Genomic DNA, 23,742 nt, shown 5'->3' with positions numbered 1-23,742 from the left:
AGAAAATATTTTATGTTGCATGGTGTGATTTCCATATTGAGTCCTAATGTGACTAAGAAAGATATTATTATTAGGGTACCACAAAATATAAAATATCTTTCAAAGACTAATTAATTTGCCATTCTCCTAATTTTTAAGAGTTTGATGGTTGTTCTTATGTCAATTAATTAATTAATTATGTAAAAATTATTTACAGCTATATATCGAAAATCAAATTACATTCTTTGTACACTATGTTCAACTTTATGTTCTCGTTAGCAACAAATATATTTAAATTGATTGATACTTGATATTTTCGCAGGACTTCGAAAAATAGTAGGACAAGATCGTGGCGAAACCTTCTATAAAACGGATGTATTAGCTCTTATTAAGCTAGGAGTATTCACGGGACGGGTTATGGTGCCATACATGGTCGTCAAATTCATACTGAGTCTCGTATTTTTCTTGGTAATGTTGATCTACACATGCCAAAAAAAACATGCATCAATTTATGAAAATATTGAGGAATTTTTGCAAGGTAATAATCTCATTCCAATAAGGTATTCATATAAAGAGATAAAGAAAATGACACGAGATTTTAAGGAAAAATTGGGAGAAGGAGGATTCGGTTCTGTGTACAAGGGAAAGTTACGAAGTGGACCTTTTGTAGCCATAAAAATGTTGGGTAAAGCTAAGACTAATGGTCAAGAATTTATCAGCGAAGTTGCTACAATTGGTAGAATACATCATGCCAATGTAGTAAGGTTGATTGGATTTTGTGTTGAGGGTTCAAAACGTGCTCTTGTATACGAATTTATGCCGAATGGTTCTCTAGATAAGTTTATCTTCTCCAAAGTGGATAGTGTATCATTGACTTACCAGGAAATTTTTGAAATATCTCTTGGAGTGGCTCGTGGTATAGCTTATCTGCATGAAGGCTGTGACATGCAAATTTTGCATTTTGATATCAAGCCTCACAACATTCTTCTTGACGAGAACTTCATTCCTAAGGTCTCAGACTTTGGTCTTGCAAAGCTTAATCCTCTTGATAATAGTATTGTAACTTTGACAGCAGCACGAGGAACAATTGGTTACATGGCTCCAGAATTGTTCTACCAAAATATTGGAGCAGTATCTTATAAGGCCGATGTCTATAGTTTTGGAATGCTTTTGATGGAGATTGCAAGTCAAAGAAGAAACTCCAACCCAAATGCAGAGCATTCGAGTCAATTTTACTTTCCATTTTGGATATACGATCAATTGGCTCAGAAAAATGATGAGATAGAGATGAAAATTTTAATGCATGAAGAAACGAGTGAAGTAGCAAAAAAGATGTTCATAACTGCACTATGGTGTATACAATTAAAGCCAAGTGATCGTCCTTCAATGAATAAAGTGGTGAAAATGTTAGAAGAGAATGCTGCAAGCATTGAAATGCCTCCAAGACCTTCATATTATCCAAATGATATGATTCACAAAGATTCTGAGGAGATTAATTCAGGAGTAACTACTTCAAATGATTCTTCTAGTTGTTCAGGTTTTGAGGAGGAAATTACAACCAATCCTATGTGAAAGTGCTTTGGTTGATGACTAGTGCAATTTGCTTTCTATGATCTTGTTTCTTATTATGTTAAGTAAAAGGACAAGTATAGCAAGTGTGATATTTTTCTATACTGTATTTTAATTTATATGTATGTGTTATACGCTTTTGTTTATTAAAATCAGTTGAATGACAATTTGATCATTTCTTTGTGGGCACGGGTGTATTAATATTATTATTTTGATTATTATTAGAAAATATTTTAATTATTATTAAAGAATAGCATGTGAAATATTTTAATTGTCAAATTAGTAATATAATATAGACATATAATGAATTCGATGTACACTTTTAATACCAGAAGTCTCTTTCTCTTGGTTGATTATGTAAGTTTATTTGTTTACCTACAAAAAATTGTGTAGAATTTTGTTATTAGCAATATTTTGTAATATTATTTTGACAATATGAAGTGTTAAAACTTACTCAACATTCTACTACATGTATGCTATCCCTCCAAATTTGTATGAGTAACTACTTCAAATGATTTTTCTGGCTCTTCAGAATTTGGGGAGGAAATTACAACCAATTCTATGTGAGTTTTCTGGTTGATGACCAAAGCAGCTTGCTTTTTTACGATCTAGTTTCTTAGTATGTTAAGTAAAAGTACAAGTATAATAAACAGGTGTGGTATTTTTCTAGGAGGAGTGTTAGGGGATAAGTAGATTTTGTGAGTTGTAGTTATTAATTAGCTATTATTAATATTTTTAATAGTGTGAGATTATATCTAATGGTATAGGATTATTCAATATTAACAAATTCCTTCATTTTAATATTGGATAATCAAATTTCAACCTATACTTTGCTAAGAATACATGTATTTAACAACATCTCAGCGTTTAATTAAAGTAACATTTTCAGAATGTTAACAATGTCATAATACAATAATAATGATAAGTTGCTGTTGCATATTATATTTCATCATAACCAAATGTATATATAGAGTAGACATTTCCAAAATAATACACCATCTTTAGCACAAGATTTGTTCATCATAAGTGCCAGTCAATGAATTGTTTTTGAAATCCAAGATATCCCTACAAAAAGCATGTAAAAATAAATTCTTAGGAAGAAAATCTTAGGAAGAAGAGAGTTGAAAAATTAATAGATGTGCTTGTTGAAATTGAAGATTAAAAGCGTAAGAACAAGTTTAAAATTTTAATCTAATTGATTGAAAACGGTGATTGAATTTGAGAGGAATTAGGATTTTAAAATTGGAGAAGAAGAGGTGTATTTGGTGGGGATGATGAAAATGACAATGTTATCAAGTTTTAAGAGAAACATAGCGTCAATTGAAAAGAAAAAAGAAAATAACGTGAATTTTAGAGCTCTGATAAAGGATAATTTATCAATAATCACTCTATATGTCACAAAGGATAACTTATCCTTTATTTTAGAAAGGGTAAAGTAGAATTCACCTTAAAAAAAATAATAAAAAAAAAACAAACAACTTTGACAATTATTTCCAAAAAACAATGAGATTTTTAACAAAAAAGAATATGTCAATCCTAATTGGCTCTTAACGGATATATCAACAGTTTAACATGTCATGTAAGTTTATTCTGTTAATATAGAAAAAGATATTGACAGAAAGGTTAATCAGTCTTAAAAAATAAAAATGAAGGGCCAAAAAAAAATTTTTTTTAAAGACCTCATTATCTTTCGAGATAATTGTGAGGGTGTTTAAAGTTTTTTCTCTAAAAAAAATTGAAAAAACAAATTGAGTTTGAGTATTTTAATGTATGATTGGGTAAGTAATTTATCCAAGAAAATTTGTAATATCTTTTTTTCTGGTTTTGGTCCAAAAATTCAGATGTGGAATTAATTCTTGTAGCTTTTTGTTTTTAGATGCATTTATATATATATTATTAAAGTTTTGTTTCTATTTTAATTTTCCATTTATGTAGTCAATTCATGAAGACAGCAAAAAAACTGACTAGTTTAATCAATTCAGATAGCAAAAATATCAGAAAGTAAGAGAGAAAATTCTGCTTAATCTTATTACAGATGTACCTTCTTTATCTTTGGTAGTATATTATTTGAGAAAATTATTAAAAAAATAAATACTAATAATGAAATCTATCATGGATTGAAAATAGTTACATTTTAAAAAGAATTCTCTAATATTTTGATGTGTACTTTTTCTTCTCTAAACCTTTTTCGCAGGGCATAGATTACAAACATGGAATCGATGCGTCAAAGAAAATTGGTCCTCTTAACACATTTGCTAAATATATAAGATTTTTAAGATTTTTATATTTTTGAAAAGTTAATTATTATAAAGATGGGAGTCACTTACATAAAGACGTTTAAAACATCTTTTTTTAAAGACGCTTTTTAATAATTAAAATTTAACCTATATAATCGATCAAACTGTATTATTTTTGTCAAAATTAGATCAAACAAACCAATTTGACCGAAAAATCGATAAATCAAATCTTAGACTAATCTAAATTAATATTCTTTTTTATAAAAAATGACTACAATATTCTTATTATAAAAAATGACTAAAATATTTTTATTATATATATTAATTTTGAAAATCTTAAATTCTAATTCTACGATGGTATCAAGAGAAGAGAAAGGTTAGAATTTAGAGTTTTAAAATATATAGTAAAAATATTTTAAATCATTTTCTATAATAGGGGTATTATAGTCATTTTATAAAAAATATTAATTTAAATCGGTTTAAGATTTGGTTTATCAATTTTTTGGTCAAATTGATTTATTTCATCTAATTTTGACAAAAATAACACAATTTAATCGATTATATAGATTATATATTAATTATTAAAAAACATCTTTAAAAAAAGATGTTTTAAACATCTTTAAAAAAAGATGTTTTAAACATCTTTATGTGAATGGCTTCCTATAAAAATATGTAGTTTTGGTGGCAGAACTTGAATGAAACTTTTGGAAGGGTCAAAACTTTTGGCAAAAGAAAAGAATTATGCAATAATATTTATATTAAAATAAAATTCATAAATATAATTATTTGTTAAATTTGTTATTAATATGTAAGGCTAAATATATAGTTAAAGTTAACCAACAAACTAAATTTGATTTTGATTAACAAAAAATTTAGTTTAGGTTAATAAATTAAACTAATTTTAAATAATAAAACCAACTATTTTGTTTGTGCATGATATAAATTTATTGTTATTTTGTTATATTTTACTATTTTAATTTAAAATACAGTTATATAGATAATTATAATATAAAGAATATATTTAAGTGTTAATAAATGTTAATTTAGTAAAAGAAAATTAAAATATATATTATTAATATACATAGAAGGGATTCAGACAAAAATGTAAAACATAAAGGTATATAATAATATTACTATGCTTATAAAGTAACGCATTGAATAAAAATAATATTGTCTATTTATTTGAATTATGTATGTAACTTGGACAAGGAAAAAAACCGTAAAGCGTAGCCCATTTCAATCTGGAAAAACATAACTTTAGATGCAGAAAAATGATGCCTTTAAAAATAAAGAGTTAGCTTAATAAACAGTCCCTAATAAGTAATAACACGTCTCTATAGGTTAAAAAAGAAGTTTACGAACATGGGGTTAATAGAGGACAACAACAACAACTAAGCTGCATTCTTCCCTTCAATGTCTTCGCCTCCAACAGCAAACCTGTCGAGAGTTCAATGGATAGATTCAGAAAGTATGAGACAGCATAATATAAGCAAAGAGGATAGAGATGCTCACATATAGAGTTTGGTATAGGGACCAACTTTAAAATAACCCTTGGATTCAACCTTGACAGAAAAAAGAGCATCCGTTTTGAGCTTGACTCTGGCATAATGAACAAGGTCATGAAGCCCAGATTCATTCTGTTGCATGAACATATAAATCAGACTTTCTTTTTCTTTCTGGTTGTGATGACAACAGAAAACATGCAACACCCGCCAAGTATCGTCCAGACCATCTATATGCAGATCTGCCATAACCATCCTCCTAGACAAGTCGTACACATACCAATTAGAGGCTAGCTCCTCAACAACTAGGAGATAATCACTAGATCCCAAAAGAACAAGTTTTGTAGGACAGAACACATTAAGAGGAATTTTTGGAAATTGGCACTCAATGGGTTTCCATCTGTTTGCTTCAACATCATATGACACAATCGATCGTCCTCCCAACTTACTAAAACGATACAAGAAAATGAGGGTCTTATGATGCTTGGTGCTCTTGTCCTCCCACAAAAAGTAAGATTCAGGATCCATAGAACCTTGAATCAAGGCGTTATAAGGTACTTCCCTTCTATCCCAGTAATCTGATTTTGGGTCATAGATCTCAATCCAACCACCCCCAAAGATTAACAACTTGCCATCATATGGGACTACTAAAGCTCTATTACGACTGATGAACGTGTTACCCAATAATTTCCAAATCCAAGTAGAACCATCGTATTTGAGGCACCAGAATTTTTTGGGGTAATGTAGGTCCATGATCACCCCATATTCTTTTGGAATACCACCCATCAACCTACCAGGGACGAAGTACAAGACACCACCAACGGAACAGAATTCTAGGGACTGTGATAGCGAGGAATCAATTTTTATACCTTTGGCAAGAGGAGTAACAGGACCTGCTTCTTCAAGATCAACACAGCCATTCTTCATCAAGTCCGCCTCAGTGACAGTTAACATCTTGCGGGTGAAGGTAGTAGAAGAACCCATCTCAGTTACCACATCGTCAACATTTTCCACAAAAACATAAAAGCGCTGCGTCATGAGTAGCTTTGGATCAGAACAAGAAACAACCTGGAATTTGGGAAACAACTATATTATCCAAGATAAAATTAAATCACAAATAGTTTAGAACAACTAACTATTAAAGAGAAAGTTTCAATTCGCAGGTGTGTTGATGAGAGGATGCAGAAACCAACCTCAGGTTCAGATTGCTGGCACTTGCCAACAGCAACTGTATCTTCCAAAACCGCACCTTTCAAAACCCCAACAGCCCTTTGCCACCAGTTGTCAAAATCAAAATCAGGGTTGAATTGAGTAGCGTGACCCAAATCCCTAATGTGATTGGCGGCCTTAGCCATCAAATTCTTGCCATCTTCGGAAACCCTACCGACCACACCAAACGCACTGAAAGTGCAAGCCTTCACAACAAACACTTCACCCTCAAAGTTACTCACTTTCTCCTTGAGCCACCTGGCGAAGTCCTCTGCTGCAAGACGTAGGGAGGTATCTTTCGCGCTGATAGGCGGTTGTGGCGGAGATCGGTTCCAATGTTCCGCAGTTGAAGCAATGATGAGGACGAGGTTCTCCTTAGGTAGGTCTTCGGGCTCGTAATCAACTGTATCTACGAGCTCTAAAGTAACGCCGTTTGAGGCTAACATATAGCGGAGGTGCTGCGCCAGAGCTTTTGACGTTCCGATTCGGGAAAAGAATAGGATCTTGCCACATGGATTGCATTCGGGTTCGGATTGTGGACCGAGCATTGAAAGGTCCTCTTTGTGGGGGCCTTGAAGGAGGGTCTTGCGGCGACCCTTGCATATTAACATGGTTAGGGCAGCGGCTGAGGCGGTGGCCGCGATGGATAAGAGAGAGGATACCGTCATATCCACCTGTAACGAAGATAACTTAGCTTTTATTATTGGCTTTTCTATTTCGTTTTAGGGTTTTCTTTTTTTTTTTCGTTGTTGAAGAGACTCAGAAAGTGTTCATCGATGGCAAAACTGGGAATGAGGAAAACAGAATAAGGAGATGAGCTATATTTTAAAGGTGATGCGGCTTGTGGTCATTTTGGTTCCTCTTGTTATTATGGAGCTCGCACCCTAACACTATAGCACTAATCCACAGTTAATATATAGAATTACTTACATCTAACTTTAGCTATACATTACAGACAATAGCTTAGGTATAAACAACTAAGCAATACAAGTTAGTGAAGTTACACCTTAAACATAAAATAATACAAAGCAATGAAATACTGCTTAGTTATTAGTCTTTCCTTTTTAAAATAAGTGTTTTATTTTTTAGATTCATTGAAAATTTAATATATTAATGGTGCAATGGTGCGTAATTTATAACCCACAAACTATCCGGTAAGTGCACCGGGCCGTACCAACTAATACCTTACGTGAGTAAGGGTCGATCCCACAAGGATTGATGGATTAAGCAACAATAGTATTTGATAGGCTTAGTTAGACAAACAAAAAATAGTGTTTAGATGTTCAAAAGCATTAAACAATAGAAGAAGAGTTTGAAGACAGACAGGTAAATAAGTGAGAATAAAATATGGAGAAATAGTTAAGGTTTTAGAGTTATCTATTTTTTTGGATTAACTTTTCTTATTCACTATTGTAATCATGTAAGATTTAATTCATTGCAAACTATTTGTGACTAGACCCTAATTCCTTAGACCTTTCTAGTCTCCTCTAAAATTCATTAACTGCCAATTCCTTGGTCAATTAATTCCAATTAGAGGGTGATGATCAAATTCTAGTTTATATGCCACAAGAATCCTAATTATCCAAAAATAAGGGGATTATATGTCACGTATCCCGTTAAGTACAAACAATTAGAAATTCAAGATAATATGTTTTCAAGTTGTTGTTCAAGTAAAGAGCTTTTCCAAGTTATACAAGAACTCAATTAGAACATAGGTCATACTTCCGTTTCACCCAAATTCATAAAATAAAAAACGAAAACAATTATTGAAATATAAATAAAAACATGAATTAAAATAGAAAAATAATAGTATCACTCTATACAATAGACAGTGTTCCTAACCTTAACAATGGAGGTTTAGTTGCTCATGGTTCAGAGTCCAAAAGCTGTGGAATATGGAATGTAAATTTGTATGGAATAATGTTGTGGAATGTTGTGTTGGAACCACCCTGTTGAGATCCCTTTTATAACTAATCCTAATAAATTTAAAATCTAATTTCTAAATTTAAAATTAAAATAATATCTTTTTCTAGAATTAAAATTTGAATTTAAATTTGAATTAATTAACAAGTCTTCAGCTGATGGGTGGGGACTACTTAATTTGTCCATTCTGCAGTTTCTAATCTGTGTTTTCTAGGCTAGAAACTGGGTCAAAACAGCCCAGAAATCGCCTCTAGTGTTTTTCTGCGTTTTCTGCACGTGGCGCATGTTATGCGTATGCGTCGCTGAGCAAATCTTCAACTCACGCGTACGCGTCGCCATGGATACCTTCAGATCACGCGCACGCATCAGGCACGCGTGCGCGTCGCTCCTCGCTGCCATCTCCTTTGCTTCTTGTGCTGCAGAAATTCCATCAAATTCCGCCGAATGCTATCTAAAATAAACAGTATTGCACAAAACTCAAAATAGCATCTATAGTGGCTAAAATATAATTAATTCTTAATTAAACTCAACAAATTACATGCAAATTTACTAGAAAAAGATAAGAAAGATGCTTACGCATCAACTAACAAGTAAAAAAGATAGTTATTTTAAAAAGGAAAGAGTATTACTATTGTGCATCCACTAATAATGCTAGTTTATTGTCTTTGCCATGTTGCTAATTTTTCACTAATTCTTCTCTACAGATTACGCGTATGGAATTTTGAAAGGTAGATTCTCATTTCTTGGCAAATATTTTCAGTTGCATGGTGTGATTTCCGTATCTATTGAGTCCTAATCTGTCACAAAGAAGACATTATTAGGGTGCCATAAAACATATAAAATATCTTTTAGAGACTAATTAATTTGCCATTCTTCGAAAAGTAGTGAGAAAAGATGGAGGAGATACCTTCTATACAGCAGATGTATTAGCTATTATTAAGCTAGGAGTATTCACGGGACGGGTTATGGTGCCACATATGGTCATCAAATTCATATTGAGTCTCGTATTTTTCTTAGTAATGTTGATCTACATATGCCAAAGAAGACATGCATCAATTTATAAAAACATTGAGGAATTTTTGCAAGGGAACAAACTCATTCCAATAAGGTATTCATATAAAGAGATAAAGAAGATGACAAGAGATTTTAAGGAAAAGCTAGGAGAAGGAGGATTCGGCTCTGTGTATAAGGGAAAGCTACGAAGTGGACCTTTTGTAGTCATAAAAATGTTGGGTAAAGCCAAAGGTAATGGTCAAGATTTCATCAGTGAAGTTGCTACAATTGGTAGAATACATCATGCCAATATAGTAAGATTGATTGGATTTTGTGTTGAGGGTTCAAAACGCGCTCTTGTATACGAATTTATGCTGAATGGTTCTCTAGATAAATTTATCTTTTCCAAAGTAGATAGTGCATCATTGACATACCAAAAACTCTTTGAAATATCTCTTGGAGTGGCTCATGGTATAGCTTATTTGCATGAAGGTTGTGACATGTAAATTTTGCATTTTGATATCAAGCCTCGTAACATTCTTCTTGACGAGAACTTCATTCCTAAGGTCTCAGACTTTGGTCTTGCAAAGCTTAATCCTCTTGATAACAGTAGTAAGAGAAACAATTGGTTACATGGCTCCAGAATTGTTCTACCAAAATATTGGAGCACTATCTTATAAAGCGGATGTCTATAGTTTTGGAATGCTTTTGATGGAAATTGTAACAACCACCCCTTCTAGAAACAAAATTAAACTTCGAAGTTTGAAAATCGGTTAGGAGATAAGATTAGAATTTTTGAAATTTTGGATAGAAACTTAGTAACCACCCTCAGTTTGAAATTTAAAATATCCCAACCACCCCATCCCCAAACGTATATAAATAGGGGAGCACCCATAGGTAGAAAGTCACTCCTCTCAGACACTAATCCTCTCCCTTCTCTCTCTGCAAAGAAATAATATTCTGTGGGCAAACACAAGAGGCAAGCTCGAAGAAGTGTTAGGAAAAAGAGTAGGGAATTATGCCTTTCTTACTTATGTTGGCATGTAGTATCTTTCATGTATTTTATGACATGAATTATTCTTTGCTTATCTCTCATCTACATTGAGCATGATTATCTATTATGTCAATTATTCCCTCTTGAATCCATTAATATGTATCCCATATCTTTTCTATGTGCATTTACATGACCTTTTAATTACTATTCCTTTCATGTTGAAAATACATGTCCCTTTAAAATGTTTTATTAAATTATTTAACAATCCCTAATTTTACTACATGACCTTTGATACCGTTACATTATTATTATTCCTTTAATGTTGAGAGTACATGCTCCTTTTTGTGTCTTGTTCAAGGAACCCTATTTTGTTATATGCAACTAAATGACCCCTTATATCATTATGTTATTATTGCTCCTTTATTTTAAAGATCAAAGGTACATGCTTCTTATAATATCTAATCCAAGTATTTCAAATACCCACTTTCTTACAATATGCACTTAGATTATATTTTATACATTATATCATTAATATCTTCTTAGGGTCAAGAGTACATGTTTCCTTATAATTATTTTATTCAGCTAATTAATATATCTCATTTTATTACATGAAATTATATTGACTTTTATAACATTAGATTAATATTAATATTTCCATGAGTTAAAAAGAGTACATGCTCTCTTATAACTATTTTATTCAACTATTTAAATTATTCTATCTTTTATAATGTATATTTATTTTATATTATTAATACCCCTCTAGGGACGAGAGTACCTACTTTCTTATAAAGTCTTATTCAACATGCTTATTTTATCATGGTATATGTCTCTCCTCTTGCATGATCTATTCTTGTATATGCCTAAATAATCCTACTTGTTAATTAAACTGAGGGAATGATACTTCGGTAAGGGAAGGTGACCCCAAAGACAAGATAATCGAGATGATCCTTCGGTAAGGGAAGGTGATCGAATCGAGATGATCCTTCGGTAAGGAAAGGTGATCGGCAAACCTTTGGGAACCTTCGGTAAGGGAAGGAAACTCCCATCAATTTTATATAATAAGATATATTTGTTGATATAACTCTTTTCTTGTGTATGTCTAAATAACCTTGATTGTAAATTGAACTGAGGGAATGATCCTTCGGTAAGGGAAGGTGACCCCCAAAGACAAGATATCGAGATGATCCCTCGGTAAGGGAGGGTGATCGATCGAGATGATCCTTCGGTAAGGGAAGGTGATCACCAAGACACTCGAGATAAGAACCTTCGGTAAGGGAAGGGGACTCTCATTTATACCGTTTTGAGCTCAATACCTTCCATAAAAGTTAAAAGTTAAGAAAGAAGAAAGCATGAATGAAAGTTTGATTCTTAGTTTTTCTCAGATTTATGTATGATTATGTTGATGTTACTTAGGATGTTATCCTTCTGTTTTCCTATATGCTTTCTCTTTTTGCACACATGTTCTACAAGAAAGATGCATATTACATGTCATATCGTACGCCCCTAGTGCGCGAAATTGTGATCAATACTTTTCACAACTCAAATAATCCCCGGTAATGAATCCAAAAACATGGTGTTCAATACCATGGCATAAACACAACTTCGCACAACTAACCAGCAAGTGTACTGGGTCGTCCAAGTAATAAACCTTACGCGAGTAAGGGTCGATCCCACAGAGATTGTTGGTATGAAGCAAGCTATGGTCACCTTGTAAATCTTAGTCAGGCAAACTCAAATGGATATGGGTGATATACGAATAAAACATAAAGATAAAGATAGAGATACTTATGTAATTCATTGGTGGGAATTTCAGATAAGCGCATGAAGATGATGTGTCCCTTCCGTCTCTCTGCTTTCCTACTATCTTCATCCAATCCTTCTTACTCCTTTCCATGGCAAGCTTATGCAAGGGTTTCACCGTTGTCAGTGGCTACCTCCCATCCTCTCAGTGGAAATGTTCAACGCACCCTGTCACGGCACGGCTATCCATCTGTCGATTCTCAATCAGGCCGGAATAGAATCCAATGATTCTTTTGCGTCTGTCACTAACGCCCCGCCTTCAGGAGTTTGAAGCACGTCACAGTCATTCAATCATTGAATCCTACTCAGAATACCACAGACAAGGTTAGACCTTCCGGATTCTCTTGAACGCCGCCATCAGTTCTAGCCTATACCATGAAGACTCTGATCTCACGGAATGGCTGGCTCGGTTGTCAGGCGAGCGCTCGGTTGTCAGGCGATCAACCATGCATCGTGTATCAGGAATCCAAGAGATATTCACCCAATCTAAGGTAGAACGGAGGTGGTTGTCAGTCACACGCTCATAGGTGAGAATGATGATGAGTGTCACGGATCATCACATTCATCAGGTTGAAGAACAAGTGATATCTTAGAACAAGAACAAGCGGAATTGAATAGAAGAACACTAGTAATTGCATTAATACTTAAGGTACAGCAGAGCTCCACACCTTAATCTATGGTGTGTAGAAACTCCACCGTTGAAAATACATAAGAACAAGGTCTAGGCATGGCCGAATGGGCAGCCTCCCAAAGAGGGTTCAATCATAAAAACATGATCAAAAGCTCTCTAATACAATAGTAAAAGGTCCTACTTATAGAAAACTAGTAGCCTAAGGTTTACAGAGATAAGTAAATGTCATAAAAATCCACTTTCGGGCCCACTTGGTGTGTGCTTGGGCTGAGCATTGAAGCATTTTCGTGTAGAGACTCTTCTTGGAGTTAAATGCCAGCTTTGGTGCCAGTTTGGGCGTTTAACTCCCATCCTTGTGCCAGTTCCGGCGTTTAACGCTGGAAATTCTGAGGGTGACTTTGAACGCCGGTTTGGGCCATCAAATCTTGGGCAAAGTATGGACTATCATATATTGCTGGAAAGCCCAGGATGTCTACTTTCCAACGCCGTTGAGAGCGCGCCAATTGGGCTTCTGTAGCTCCAGAAAATCCACTTCGAGTGAAGGGAGGTCAGAATCCAACAGCATCTGCAGTCCTTTTTAGTCTCCGAATCAGATTTTTGCTCAGGTCCCTCAATTTCAGCCAGAAAATACCTGAAATCATAGAAAAACACACAAACTCATAGTAAAGTCCAGAAAAGTGAATTTTAACTAAAAACTAATAAAAATATACTAAAAACTAACTAGATCATACTAAAAACATACTAAAAACAATGCCAAAAAGCGTACAAATTATCCGCTCATCACAACACCAAACTTAAATTGTTGCTTGTCCTCAAGCAACTGAAAATCAAATAAGATAAAAAGAAGAGAATATGCAATGAATTCCAAAAACATCTATGAAGATCAGTATTAATTAGATGAGCGGGGCTTTTAGCTTTTTGCCTCCGAACAGTTTTGGCATCTCACTTTATCCTTTGAAATTCAGAATGATTGGCTTCTTTAGGAACTCAGAGTCCAGATAGTGTTATTGATTCTCCTAGTTAAGTATGATGATTCTTGAACACAGCTACTTATTGAGTCTTGGCTGTGGCCCAAAGCACTCTGTCTTCTAGTATTACCACCGGATACATACATGCCACAGACACATAATCGGGTGAACCTTTTCAGATTGTGACTCAGCTTTGCTAGAGTCCCCAATTAGAGGTGTCCAGGGTTCTTAAGCACACTCTTTTTGCCTTGGATCACAACTTTATTTCTCTTTTTCTCTTTTCTTCTCTCTTTTTTTTTTCGTTTTCTTTTCCTCTTCTCTTTTTTTTTTCGTTTTTCCTCTTCTTCTTTTTTTCACTGCTTTTTCTTGCTTCAAGAATCATTTTAATGATTTTTCAGATCCTCAGTAACATGTCTCCTTTTTCATCATTCTTTCAAGAGCCAACATTCATGAACCACAAATTCAAAAGACATATGCACTGTTTAAGCATACATTCAGAAAACAAAAGTATTGCCACCACATCAAAATAATTAAACTGTTATAAAATTCAAAATTCATGCAATTCTTCTCTTTTTCAATTTAAGAACATTTTTCATTTAAGAAAGGTGATGGATTCATAGGACATTCATAACTTTAAGGCATAGACACTAAGACACTAATGATCACAAGACACAAACATAGATAAACATAAGCACTAAAATTCGAAAAACATAAAAATAAAGAACAAGGAAATTAAAGAACGGGTCCACCTTAGTGATGGCGGCTTGTTCTTCCTCTTGAAGATCCTATGGAGTGCTTGAGCTCCTCAATGTTTCTTCCTTGTCTTTGTTGCTCCTCTCTCATGATTCTTTGATCTTCTCTAATTTCATGGAGGAGAATGGAATGTTCTTGGTGTTCCACCCTTAGTTGTCCCATGTTGAAACTCAATTCTCCTAGGGAGGTGTTTAGTTGCTCCCAATAGCTTTGTGGAGGAAAGTGCATCCCTTGAGGAATCTCAGGGATTTCATAATGAGTGGGATCTCTTGTGTGCTCCATCCTTTTCTTAGTGATGGGCTTGTCCTCATCAATGGGGATGTCTCCCTCTATGTCAACTCCAACTGAATAACAAGGCTAACCTTGCCAAGGTAGAGGACTTGTCCGCCACTTTATAAAGTTCTTGGGCTATAACCTCATGAACTTCTATTTCTTCTCCAATCATGATGCTATGAATTATGATAGCCCGGTCTATAGTAACTTCGGACCGGTTGCTAGTGGGAATGATTGAGCGTTGGATGAACTCCAACCATCCTCTAGCCACGGACTTGAGGTCATGCCTTCTCAATTGAACCGGCCTTCCTCTTGAATCTCTCTTCCATTGGGCGCCCTCTTCACATATGACTGTGAGGACTTGGTCCAACCTTTGATCAAAGTTGACCCTTCTAGTGTAAGGATGTTCATCTCCTTGCATCATGGGCAAGTTGAATGCCAACCTTACATTTTTCGGACTAAAATCCAAGTATTTCCCCCGAACCATAGTAAGCCAATTCTTTGGGTCCAGTTTCATACTTTGATCATGGTTCTTAGTGATCCATGCATTGGCATAGAACTCTTGAACCATTAAGATTCCGACTTGTTGAATGGGTTTGGTAAGAACTTCCCAACCTCTCCTTCGGATCTCATGTCGGATCTCCGGATATTCACTCTTTTTGAGTGAAAAAGGGACCTCGGGGATCACCTTCTTCAAGGCCACAACTTCATAGAAGTGGTCTTGATGCACCCTTGAGATGAATCTCTCCATCTCCCATGACTCGGAGGTGGAAGCTTTTGCCTTCCCTTTCCTCTTTCTAGAGGTTTCTCCGGCCTTGGATGCCATAAATGGTTATGAAAAAACAAAAAGCAATGCTTTTACCACACCAAACTTAAAAGATTTGCTCGTCCTCGAGTAAAAGAAGAAAGAAGAGAGTAGAAGAAGAAGAAATGAGAAAGAAGGGAATGGGTTTGTATAGGGGTGGGGGAGGGTTATGGTTCGGCTATGGGAGGGTGAGTTTGGGAGGGAAAGTATTTTGAATTTGAAGGGTGAGGTAGGTGGGGTTTTATGAAGGATGGATGTGAGTGGTGAAGAGAAAGATGGGATTTGATGGGTGAAGGGTGTTTGGGGAAGAGGTGTTGAGGTGATTGGTGAATGGGTGAAGAAGAGAGAGAGTGGTGGGGTAGGTGGGGATCCTGTGGGGTCCACAGATCCTGAGGTGTCAAGGAAAAGTCATCCCTGCACCAAATGGCATGCAAAAATGCGTTTTGAGCCAATTCTGGCGTTAAACGCCGGGCTGGTGCCCATTTCTGGCGTTTAACGCCAAGTGCTTGCCCTTTTCTGGCGTTTAACGCCAGTCTGGTGCCCCTTTCTGGCGTTAAACGCCCAGAATGGTGCCAGAATGGGCGTTAAACGCCCATCTGCTAGCCTTACTGGCGTTTAAACGCCAGCAGGTTCTTCCTCCAGGGTGTGCTATTTTTCTTTCTGTTTTTCATTCTGTTTTTGCTTTGTCAATTATTTTTGTGACTTCTCATGATCATCAACCTACAAAAAAACATAAAATAACAAAGGAAAATATATAAAATATAACATTGGGTTGCCTCCCAACAAGCGCTTCTTTAATGTCAGTAGCTTGACAGAGGGCTCTCATGGAGCCTCAGAGATGCTCAGAGCAATGTTGGAACCTCCCAACACCAAACTTAGAGTTTGAATGTGGGGGTTCAACACCAAACTTAGAAGTTGGTTGTGGCCTCCCAACACCAAACTTAGAGTTTGGCTGTGGGGGCTCTGTTTGGCTCTGTTTTGAGAGAAGCTCTTCATGCTTCCTCTCCATGATGACAGAGGGGTATCCTTGAGCCTTAAACACAAAGGATTCTTCATTCACTTGAATGATCAATTCTCCTCTATCAACATCAATCACAGCCTTTGCTGTGGCTAGGAAGGGTCTGCCAAGGATGATAGATTCATCCATGCACTTCCCAGTCTTTAGGACTATGAAATCAGCAGGGATGTAATGGCCTTCAACTTTTACCAGTACATCCTCTACAAGTCCATAAGCTTGTTTTCTTGAGTTGTCTGCCATCTCTAGTGAGATTTTTGTAGCTTGCACCTCAAAGATCCCTAGCTTCTCCATTACTGAGAGAGGCATGAGGTTTACACTTGACCCTAGGTCACACAAGGCCTTCTTGAAGGTAATGGTGCCTATGGTACAAGGTATTGAAAATTTCCCAGGATCTTGTCTCTTTTGAGGTAAGTTCTGCCTAGACAAGTCATCCAGTTCTTTGATGAGCAAAGGGGGTTCATCCTCCCAAGTCTCATTTCTAAATAACTTGTCATTTAACTTCATGATTGCTCCAAGGTATTTAGCAACTTGCTCTTCAGTGACATACTCATCCTCTTCAGAGGAAGAATACTCATCAGAGCTCATGAATGGCAGAAGTAAGTCCAATGGAATCTCTATGGTCTCATTTTGAGCCTCAGATTCCCATGGTTCCTCATTGGGGAACTCATTGGAGGTCAGTGGACGTCCATTGAGGTCTTCCTCAGTGGCGTTCACTGCCTCTTCCTCCTCTCCAAGTTCGGCCATGTTGATGGCTTTGCACTCTCCCTTTGGATTTTCTTCTGTATTGCTTTGAAGAGTACTAGGAGGGAGTTCAGTAATTTTCTTGCTCAGCTGACCCACTTGTGCCTCCAAGTTTCTAATGGAGGACCTTGTTTCAGTCATGAAACTTTGAGTGGTTTTGATTAGATCAGAGACCATGGTTGCTAAGTCAGAGGTATTCTGCTTAGAATTCTCTGTCTGTTGCTGAGAAGATGATGGAAAAGGCTTGCTATTGCTAAACCTGTTTCTTCCACCATTATTATTGTTGAAACCTTGTTGAGGTCTCTGTGGATCCTTCCATGAGAGATTTGGATGATTTCTCCATGAAGGATTATAGGTGTTTCCATAGGGTTCTCCCATGTAATTCACCTCTTCCATTGAAGGGTTCTTAGGATCATAAGCTTCTTCTTCAGATGAAGCTTCCTTAGTACTACCTGGTGCATTTTGCATTCCAGACAGATTTGAGAAATCAAATTGACTTGTTGAGTCAATATTTTGTTCTGAGCCAATATGGCATTCAGAGTGTCAATCTCAAGAACTCCTTTCTTCTGATTAGTCCCATTGTTCACAGGATTCCTTTCAGAAGTGTACATGAATTGGTTATTTGCAACCATTTCAATCAGCTCTTGAGCTTCTGTAGGCGTCTTCTTCAGATGAAGAGATCCTCCAGCAGAGCTATCCAAAGACATCTTGGATAGTTCAGAGAGACCATCATAGAAAATACCTATGATGCTCCATTCAGAAAGCATATCAGAGGGACACTTTCTGATTAATTGTTTGTATCTTTCCCAAGCTTCATAGAGGGATTCTCCTTCCTTCTGTCTGAAGGTTTGGACTTCCACTCTAAGCTTACTCAATTTTTGAGGTGGAAAGAACTTTGCCAAGAAGGCATTGACTAGCTTTTCCCAAGAGTTCAGGCTTTCTTTAGGTTGTGAGTCCAACCATGTCCTAACTCTGTCTCTCACAGCAAAAGGGAATAGCATAAGTCTGTAGACCTCAGGGTTAACCCCATTAGTCTTGACAGTGTCACAGATTTGCAAGAACTCAGCTAAGAACTGATGAGGATCTTCCAATGGAAGTCCATGAAACTTGCAATTCTGTTGCATTAGAGAAACTAATTGAGGCTTAAGCTCAAAGTTGTTTGCTCCAATGGCAGGGATAGAGATGCTTCTCCCATAGAAGTCGGGAGTAGGTGCAGTAAAGTCACCCAGCACCTTCCTTGCATTGTTGGCATTGTTGTTGTTTTCGGCTGCCATGTGTTCTTCTTCTTTGAAGATTTCTGTTAAGTCTTCTACAAACAGTTGTGCCTTAGCTTCTCTTAGCTTTCGCTTCAAGGTCCTTTCAGGTTCAGGATCAGCCTCACAATAATGCTTTTGTCTTTGCTCCTGCTCATATGAAGGAGAAGAAAACAAGGAAATATGGAATCGTCTATGTCACAGTATAGAGATTCCTTGAGGCGTCAGAGGAAAAGAAAAATGGAAGACAGAGGTAGAAAAAAAATTCGAACTTATCAAGAAAGATGGAGTTCGAATTGTGTATTAGAGAATAGTGTTAGTCCATAAATAGAAGGATGTGAGAAGAAGGGAAGTGATTTTCGAAAATTAAGTAAAAGATTTTAAAACATTTTGAAAAACACTTATTGATTTTCGAAAACCAAGAGTGGAAAAGAAATTAAGTGATTTTTGAAAAAGATTTTGAAATTAGAAATTAAAAAGATTTGATTGAAAACTATTTTGAAAAAGATGTGGTTAAGAAGATATGATTGATTTTAAGAAAATGTGATTGAGAAGATATGATTTGAAAAGCATTTTAAAAAGATTTGATTTTGAAATTAATAACTTGGCTAACAAGAAAAGATATGATTCAAACATTAAACCTTTCTCAACAGAAAAGGCAACATACTTGAAATGTTGAATCAAATCATTAATTGATAGCAAGTATCTTTGAAAATGGAAAGAAATTGGTTTTGAAAAAGATTTGATTTTGAAAAACTTTGAAAACTTGAAAAAAAAATATGATTTGAAAACAGAATCTTCCCTCTTGTGCCATCCTGGCGTTAAACGCCCAGAATGGTGCACATTCTGGCGTTTAACGCCCAAACTACTACCCTTTTGGGCGTTAAACACCCAGCCAGGCACCCTGGCTGGCGTTTAAACGCCAGTTTGCCTTCCTCACTGGGCGTTTTGAACGCCCAGCTTTTTCTGTGTAATTCCTCTGTTGTATGTTCTGAATCTTCAATTCTCTGTATTATTGACTTGAAAAGACACAAATTAAAAATATTTTTGGATTTTTAATAATAAGGAATAATCAAAATGCAACTAAAATCAAATAACAATGCATGCAAGACACCAAACTTAGCAGTTTGTATACTACTGACACTAACAAAATGAGAATGCATATGAGACACATAAACACTCAAATCAATAGAATTCAAAGATCAGAGCAATGAAATTATCAAGAACAACTTGAAGATCAACGAAGACACATGCATGACTGCAATAAGAACAGAAACATGCAATTGACACCAAACTTAAAATGAGACTCTAAACTCAAACAAGAAATTTTTGGATTTTATGATTTTGTAAATTTTTTTTTGTGTTTTTTTTTTCGAAAATTAAGAAAATAAAGATATCAAAATTCTTAGTGAGAATTCCAGGAATCATGCAATGTTTAGTCTAAGACTCCGGTCTAGGAATTAGACATGGCTTCACAGCCAGCCAAGCTTTCAAAGAAAGCTTCGGTCCAAAACACTAGACATGGCCAATGGCCAGCCAAGCCTTAGCAGATCACTGCTCCAACAGCAAGATTGATAGAAATCAACAAGCTCTTGTGATGATAAGTTGAAACCTCGGTCCAATAAAATTAGACATGGCTTCACAGCCAGCCAGACTTCAACAGATCATCATGAAACACTAGAATTCATTCTTAAGAACTCTGAAAAAAAAATACCTAATCTAAGCAACAAGATGAACCGTCAGTTGTCCATACTCGAACAATCCCCGGCAACGGCGCCAAAAACTTGGTGCACGAAATTGCAATCACACTTTTGCAACCTCGCACAACTAACCAGCAAGTGCACTGGGTCATCCAAGTAATACCTTACGTGAGTAAGGGTCGATCCCACGGAGATTGTCGGCTTGAAGCAAGCTATGGTTATCTTGTAAATCTTAGTCAGGATATCAATAATTATCAAGGTTTGATTGTGAAAAGCAAAAGAACATGAAATAAGTACTTGTTTTGCAGTAATGGAGAATATGTTGAGGTTTTGGAGATGCTCCATCTTCTGAATCTCTGCTTTCCTACTGTCTTCTTCTTCAAGCACGCAAGGCTCCTTCCATGGCAAGCTGTATGCAAGGGTTTCACCGTTGTCAGTGGCTACCTCCCATCCTCTCAGTGGAAATGTTCAATGCACCCTGTCACGGCACGGCTATCCATCTGTCGGTTCTCAATCAGGCCGGAATAGAATCCAGTGATTCTTTTGTGTCTGTCACTAACGCCCCTCCTTCAGGAGTTTGAAGCTCGTCACAGTCATTCAATCCTTGAATCCTACTCAGAATACCACAGACAAGGTTTAGACCTTCCGGATTCTCTTGAATGCCGCCATCAGTTCTAGCTTATACCACGAAGATTCCGGTTAAAGAATCCAAGAGATATCTACTCAATCTAAGGTAGAACGGAGGTGGTTGTCAGGCACGCGTTCATAATTGAGAATATGATGAGTGTCATGGATCATCACATTCATCCGGTTTAAGAACAAGTAATATCTTAGAACAGAAGCAAGCATGATTGAATGAAAAACAGTAGTAATTGCATTAATCCATCAAGACACAGCAGAGCTCCTCACCCCCAACCATGGGGTTTAGAGACTCATGCCGTGGAAGGTACACAAAGAAACGTGTAAAGTGTCATGAGGTACAGATACAATGTCAAAAGATCCTATTAATAGTAGTCTAGTAACTTAGGGTATACAGAAATGAGTAAATGACGTAAAAATCCACTTCTGGGTCCACTTAGTGTGTGCTTGGGCTGAGCATTGAAGCTTTCATGTGTAGAGACTTTTTCTGGAGTTAAACGCCAGCTTTCATGCCAGTTTGGGCGTTTAACTCCAATTTTTATGCCAGTTCCAGCGTTAAACGCTGGGAATTCTGAAGCTGATTTGCAACGCCGATTTGGGCCATCAAATCTCGGACAAAGTATGGACTATTATACATTGCTGGAAAGCCCAGGATGTCTACTTTCCAACGCCGTTGAGAGCGTGCCAATTGGGCTTCTGTAGCTCCAGAAAATATACTTCGAGTGCAGGGAGGTCAGAATCCAACAGCATCTGCAGTCCTTTTCAGTCTCTGAATCAGATTTTTGCTCAGGTCCCTCAATTTCAGCCAGAAAATACCTGAAATCACAGAAAAACACACAAAATCATAGTAAAGTCCAGAAAAGTGAATTTTAACTAAAAACTAATAAAAATATACTAAAAACTAACTAGATCATACTAAAAACATACTAAAAACAATGCCAAAAAGCGTACAAATTATCCACTCATCAGCCCCCTTTTTAAAAAATCCCGCACGAGGGCTGGAGATGGATATGGAGGTGTTGCATAGCACTCCTACTGAGACGTTAGGTTCTCACTCCCTTTCTTTTCCCATACTGTCTCCAGAAGAACATGGCACAGTGGATAGAGACGACGCAGTGCCCCCGAAGGTAACTTCTAAGTATGACCCCTCGAAGCACGCGTGGGTAGTTGCGACCACTACTACCGTGCTCCAAACTATCTACTTAGGTCGAGAGTTCGTGGAAGAAGAACCCCAGCTGCCCATCGTAACCTTCCTAGATAGGAACGCTTCAGCATCTAAGAAGCGGTCATTTAAGGTGGTACACCTCGAGTCCGACTCCGAAACCGAGGAAGAGGAAATTCGACAATCCTAGCCAGAAGGAAGACACCATGGAGGAGGATCCAGAGGAGGAGTTGGACCCTTGCGGAAGTCCAAAGATGGAATACGTGCCCTCTTCCCCACTTCGGCACCCCGTCGAGTTTTGGTTCACCCCACCCAACGGAACCGGATCTTCACTGCGCGAAAAGGTGTTGGAGGGAGGCCCCTGGTACCTCGATTCGTGAATAACTGAAGGGTCCTAATCAAGGATAGGATAGGATACAAGTATGAGAGCTTCTTCGACGAGATTAGTTTAGGACGTAATTAGTTTCTTTTCTGGTTATAATTTTCTCTAAGTGTTTCATTTTGAACCGTACTCATGGTTAAGATATTATTTCATATTCAAACATTTTAGTGCTACTCATTTTCCCCTTCACGCATACCTCCTCCTCCCTTGCATAACTTAGAGTGTTACAGAAATGACAAGCCAAAGAAAAAACTCAAACCCAAATGCAGATCATTCAAACCAGTTTTACTTTCCATTTTGGGTATATGATCAATTGGCTCAAAATAGTGATGAGATAGAGATGGAAATTTTGATGCATGAAGAAACGAGTGAACTAGCAAAAAAGATGTTCATAACCGCACTATGGTGTTTACAATTGAAGTCAAGGGATCGTCCTTCAATGAATAAAGTAGTGGAAATGTTAGAAGGGGATGCTGCAAGTATTGAAATGCCTCCAAAGCCTTTATATTATCCAAATGATATTATTAAGAGAGATTTTGAGATTAACTCAGGAGAAACTACTTCAAATAATTCTTCTGGCTCTTCGGGTTTTGAGGAAGAAATTGCAACTAACCCTCTGTTGAAGTTTTCTGGATGATGACTAGTCCAGTTTGCTTTTTATGATCTTGTTTCTTATTAAGTAAAGGTTCAAGTATAGCAAGTGTGATATTTCTCCATATTTCTTATTTATGTATTGTACACTTTTGTTTACTAAAACCAGTTGAGTAACAAATTGATCATTTCTTTGTGAGCACGCGTATATTAATATTGTTTTTGATAAAATAAGTTAAATATAATCTTTGTTTAGTTTTATCTCAATAATCTATACAATGGTTAGAGAATGCAAAATAGTTAATATGACCAATACCAGAAGGAGCCTTATTTTGTGAGACTGATTATTCTGGCATGGTTACTTATGTTCCCCCTAATTTAAGGGTATGCAAATTATTATGTTATGGCAATATTAGTATCATGTGAATCTCAATACCAGAAGTTGAAACACAAATAATAAAAAGCAAACTAATAATTCAAAATACACAACAAATATTAGAACTTACAAAATCAAAATTGCCAAAAATGAACTCACGTCAAAACTGCTAGTATAGTAGACTGAATGATTATGCTTAGAACCATTACAGATTTATCCTCCTCCTTCTAGTTTATTGGAAATG

General features: G+C 36.2%; 2 protein-coding genes, 1 non-coding gene and 1 pseudogene across 5 annotated transcripts; 3 read left to right on the top strand and 1 right to left on the bottom strand.

The window, feature by feature from the left end:
• Positions 1-564: 564 nt before the first annotated feature.
• LOC112757926 (rust resistance kinase Lr10-like) lies at positions 565-1,551 on the top strand. Its single transcript, XM_072198380.1, has one exon. The coding sequence runs from the start codon at positions 565-567 to the stop codon at positions 1,549-1,551; it is 987 nt and encodes a 328-aa protein (XP_072054481.1).
• Positions 1,552-4,939: 3,388 nt separating this feature from the next.
• Positions 4,940-7,442, bottom strand: LOC112756224 (uncharacterized). 3 transcript variants are annotated; one of them, XM_025804701.3, is made up of 3 exons: positions 6,481-7,442; positions 5,298-6,355; positions 4,940-5,222 (listed from the first exon to the last, which is right to left on the bottom strand). In XM_025804701.3, exons 1-3 carry the CDS (start codon positions 7,162-7,164, stop codon positions 5,177-5,179), a joined length of 1,788 nt encoding a protein of 595 aa, XP_025660486.1. In that variant the 5' UTR covers positions 7,165-7,442; the 3' UTR covers positions 4,940-5,176. The 3 variants fall into 3 exon arrangements, with proteins under 3 accessions (XP_025660486.1, XP_025660487.1, XP_025660485.1); XM_025804702.3 differs by having other exon boundaries at positions 5,298-6,316; positions 6,481-7,436; XM_025804700.3 differs by having other exon boundaries at positions 5,298-6,316; positions 6,424-7,396.
• A 2,110-nt stretch (positions 7,443-9,552) lies between these two features.
• Positions 9,553-23,168, top strand: LOC140173793 (rust resistance kinase Lr10-like; annotated as a pseudogene).
• LOC112761654 (small nucleolar RNA R71) lies at positions 18,157-18,264 on the top strand. Its single transcript, XR_003182040.1, has one exon. It is a non-coding gene; the product is annotated as a small nucleolar RNA R71 (small nucleolar RNA).
• Positions 23,169-23,742: the final 574 nt, after the last annotated feature.

Source organism: Arachis hypogaea, chromosome 6 (genome assembly GCF_003086295.3).
Source record: "Arachis hypogaea cultivar Tifrunner chromosome 6, arahy.Tifrunner.gnm2.J5K5, whole genome shotgun sequence".
Taxonomy (NCBI): Eukaryota; Viridiplantae; Streptophyta; class Magnoliopsida; order Fabales; family Fabaceae; genus Arachis; species Arachis hypogaea.
This window is presented reverse-complemented; position numbering and strand designations above follow the sequence as displayed.

What these genes read in the sequence shown, in the direction of transcription:
- LOC112757926 (XM_072198380.1), top strand. Translation starts at nt 565, where the DNA reads ATGACACGAGATTTTAAGGAAAAATTGGGAGAAGGAGGATTCGGTTCT.
- LOC112756224 (XM_025804700.3), bottom strand. Translation starts at nt 7,164, where the DNA reads ATGACGGTATCCTCTCTCTTATCCATCGCGGCCACCGCCTCAGCCGCT. An exon ending in TTGAAACTTTCTCTTTAATA is followed by an intron (nt 6,317 to 6,423) that starts GTTAGTTGTTCT and finishes CTCATGACGCAG; the next exon opens with CGCTTTTATGTTTTTGTGGA. An exon ending in CCCTATACCAAACTCTATAT is followed by an intron (nt 5,223 to 5,297) that starts GTGAGCATCTCT and finishes AACTCTCGACAG; the next exon opens with GTTTGCTGTTGGAGGCGAAG.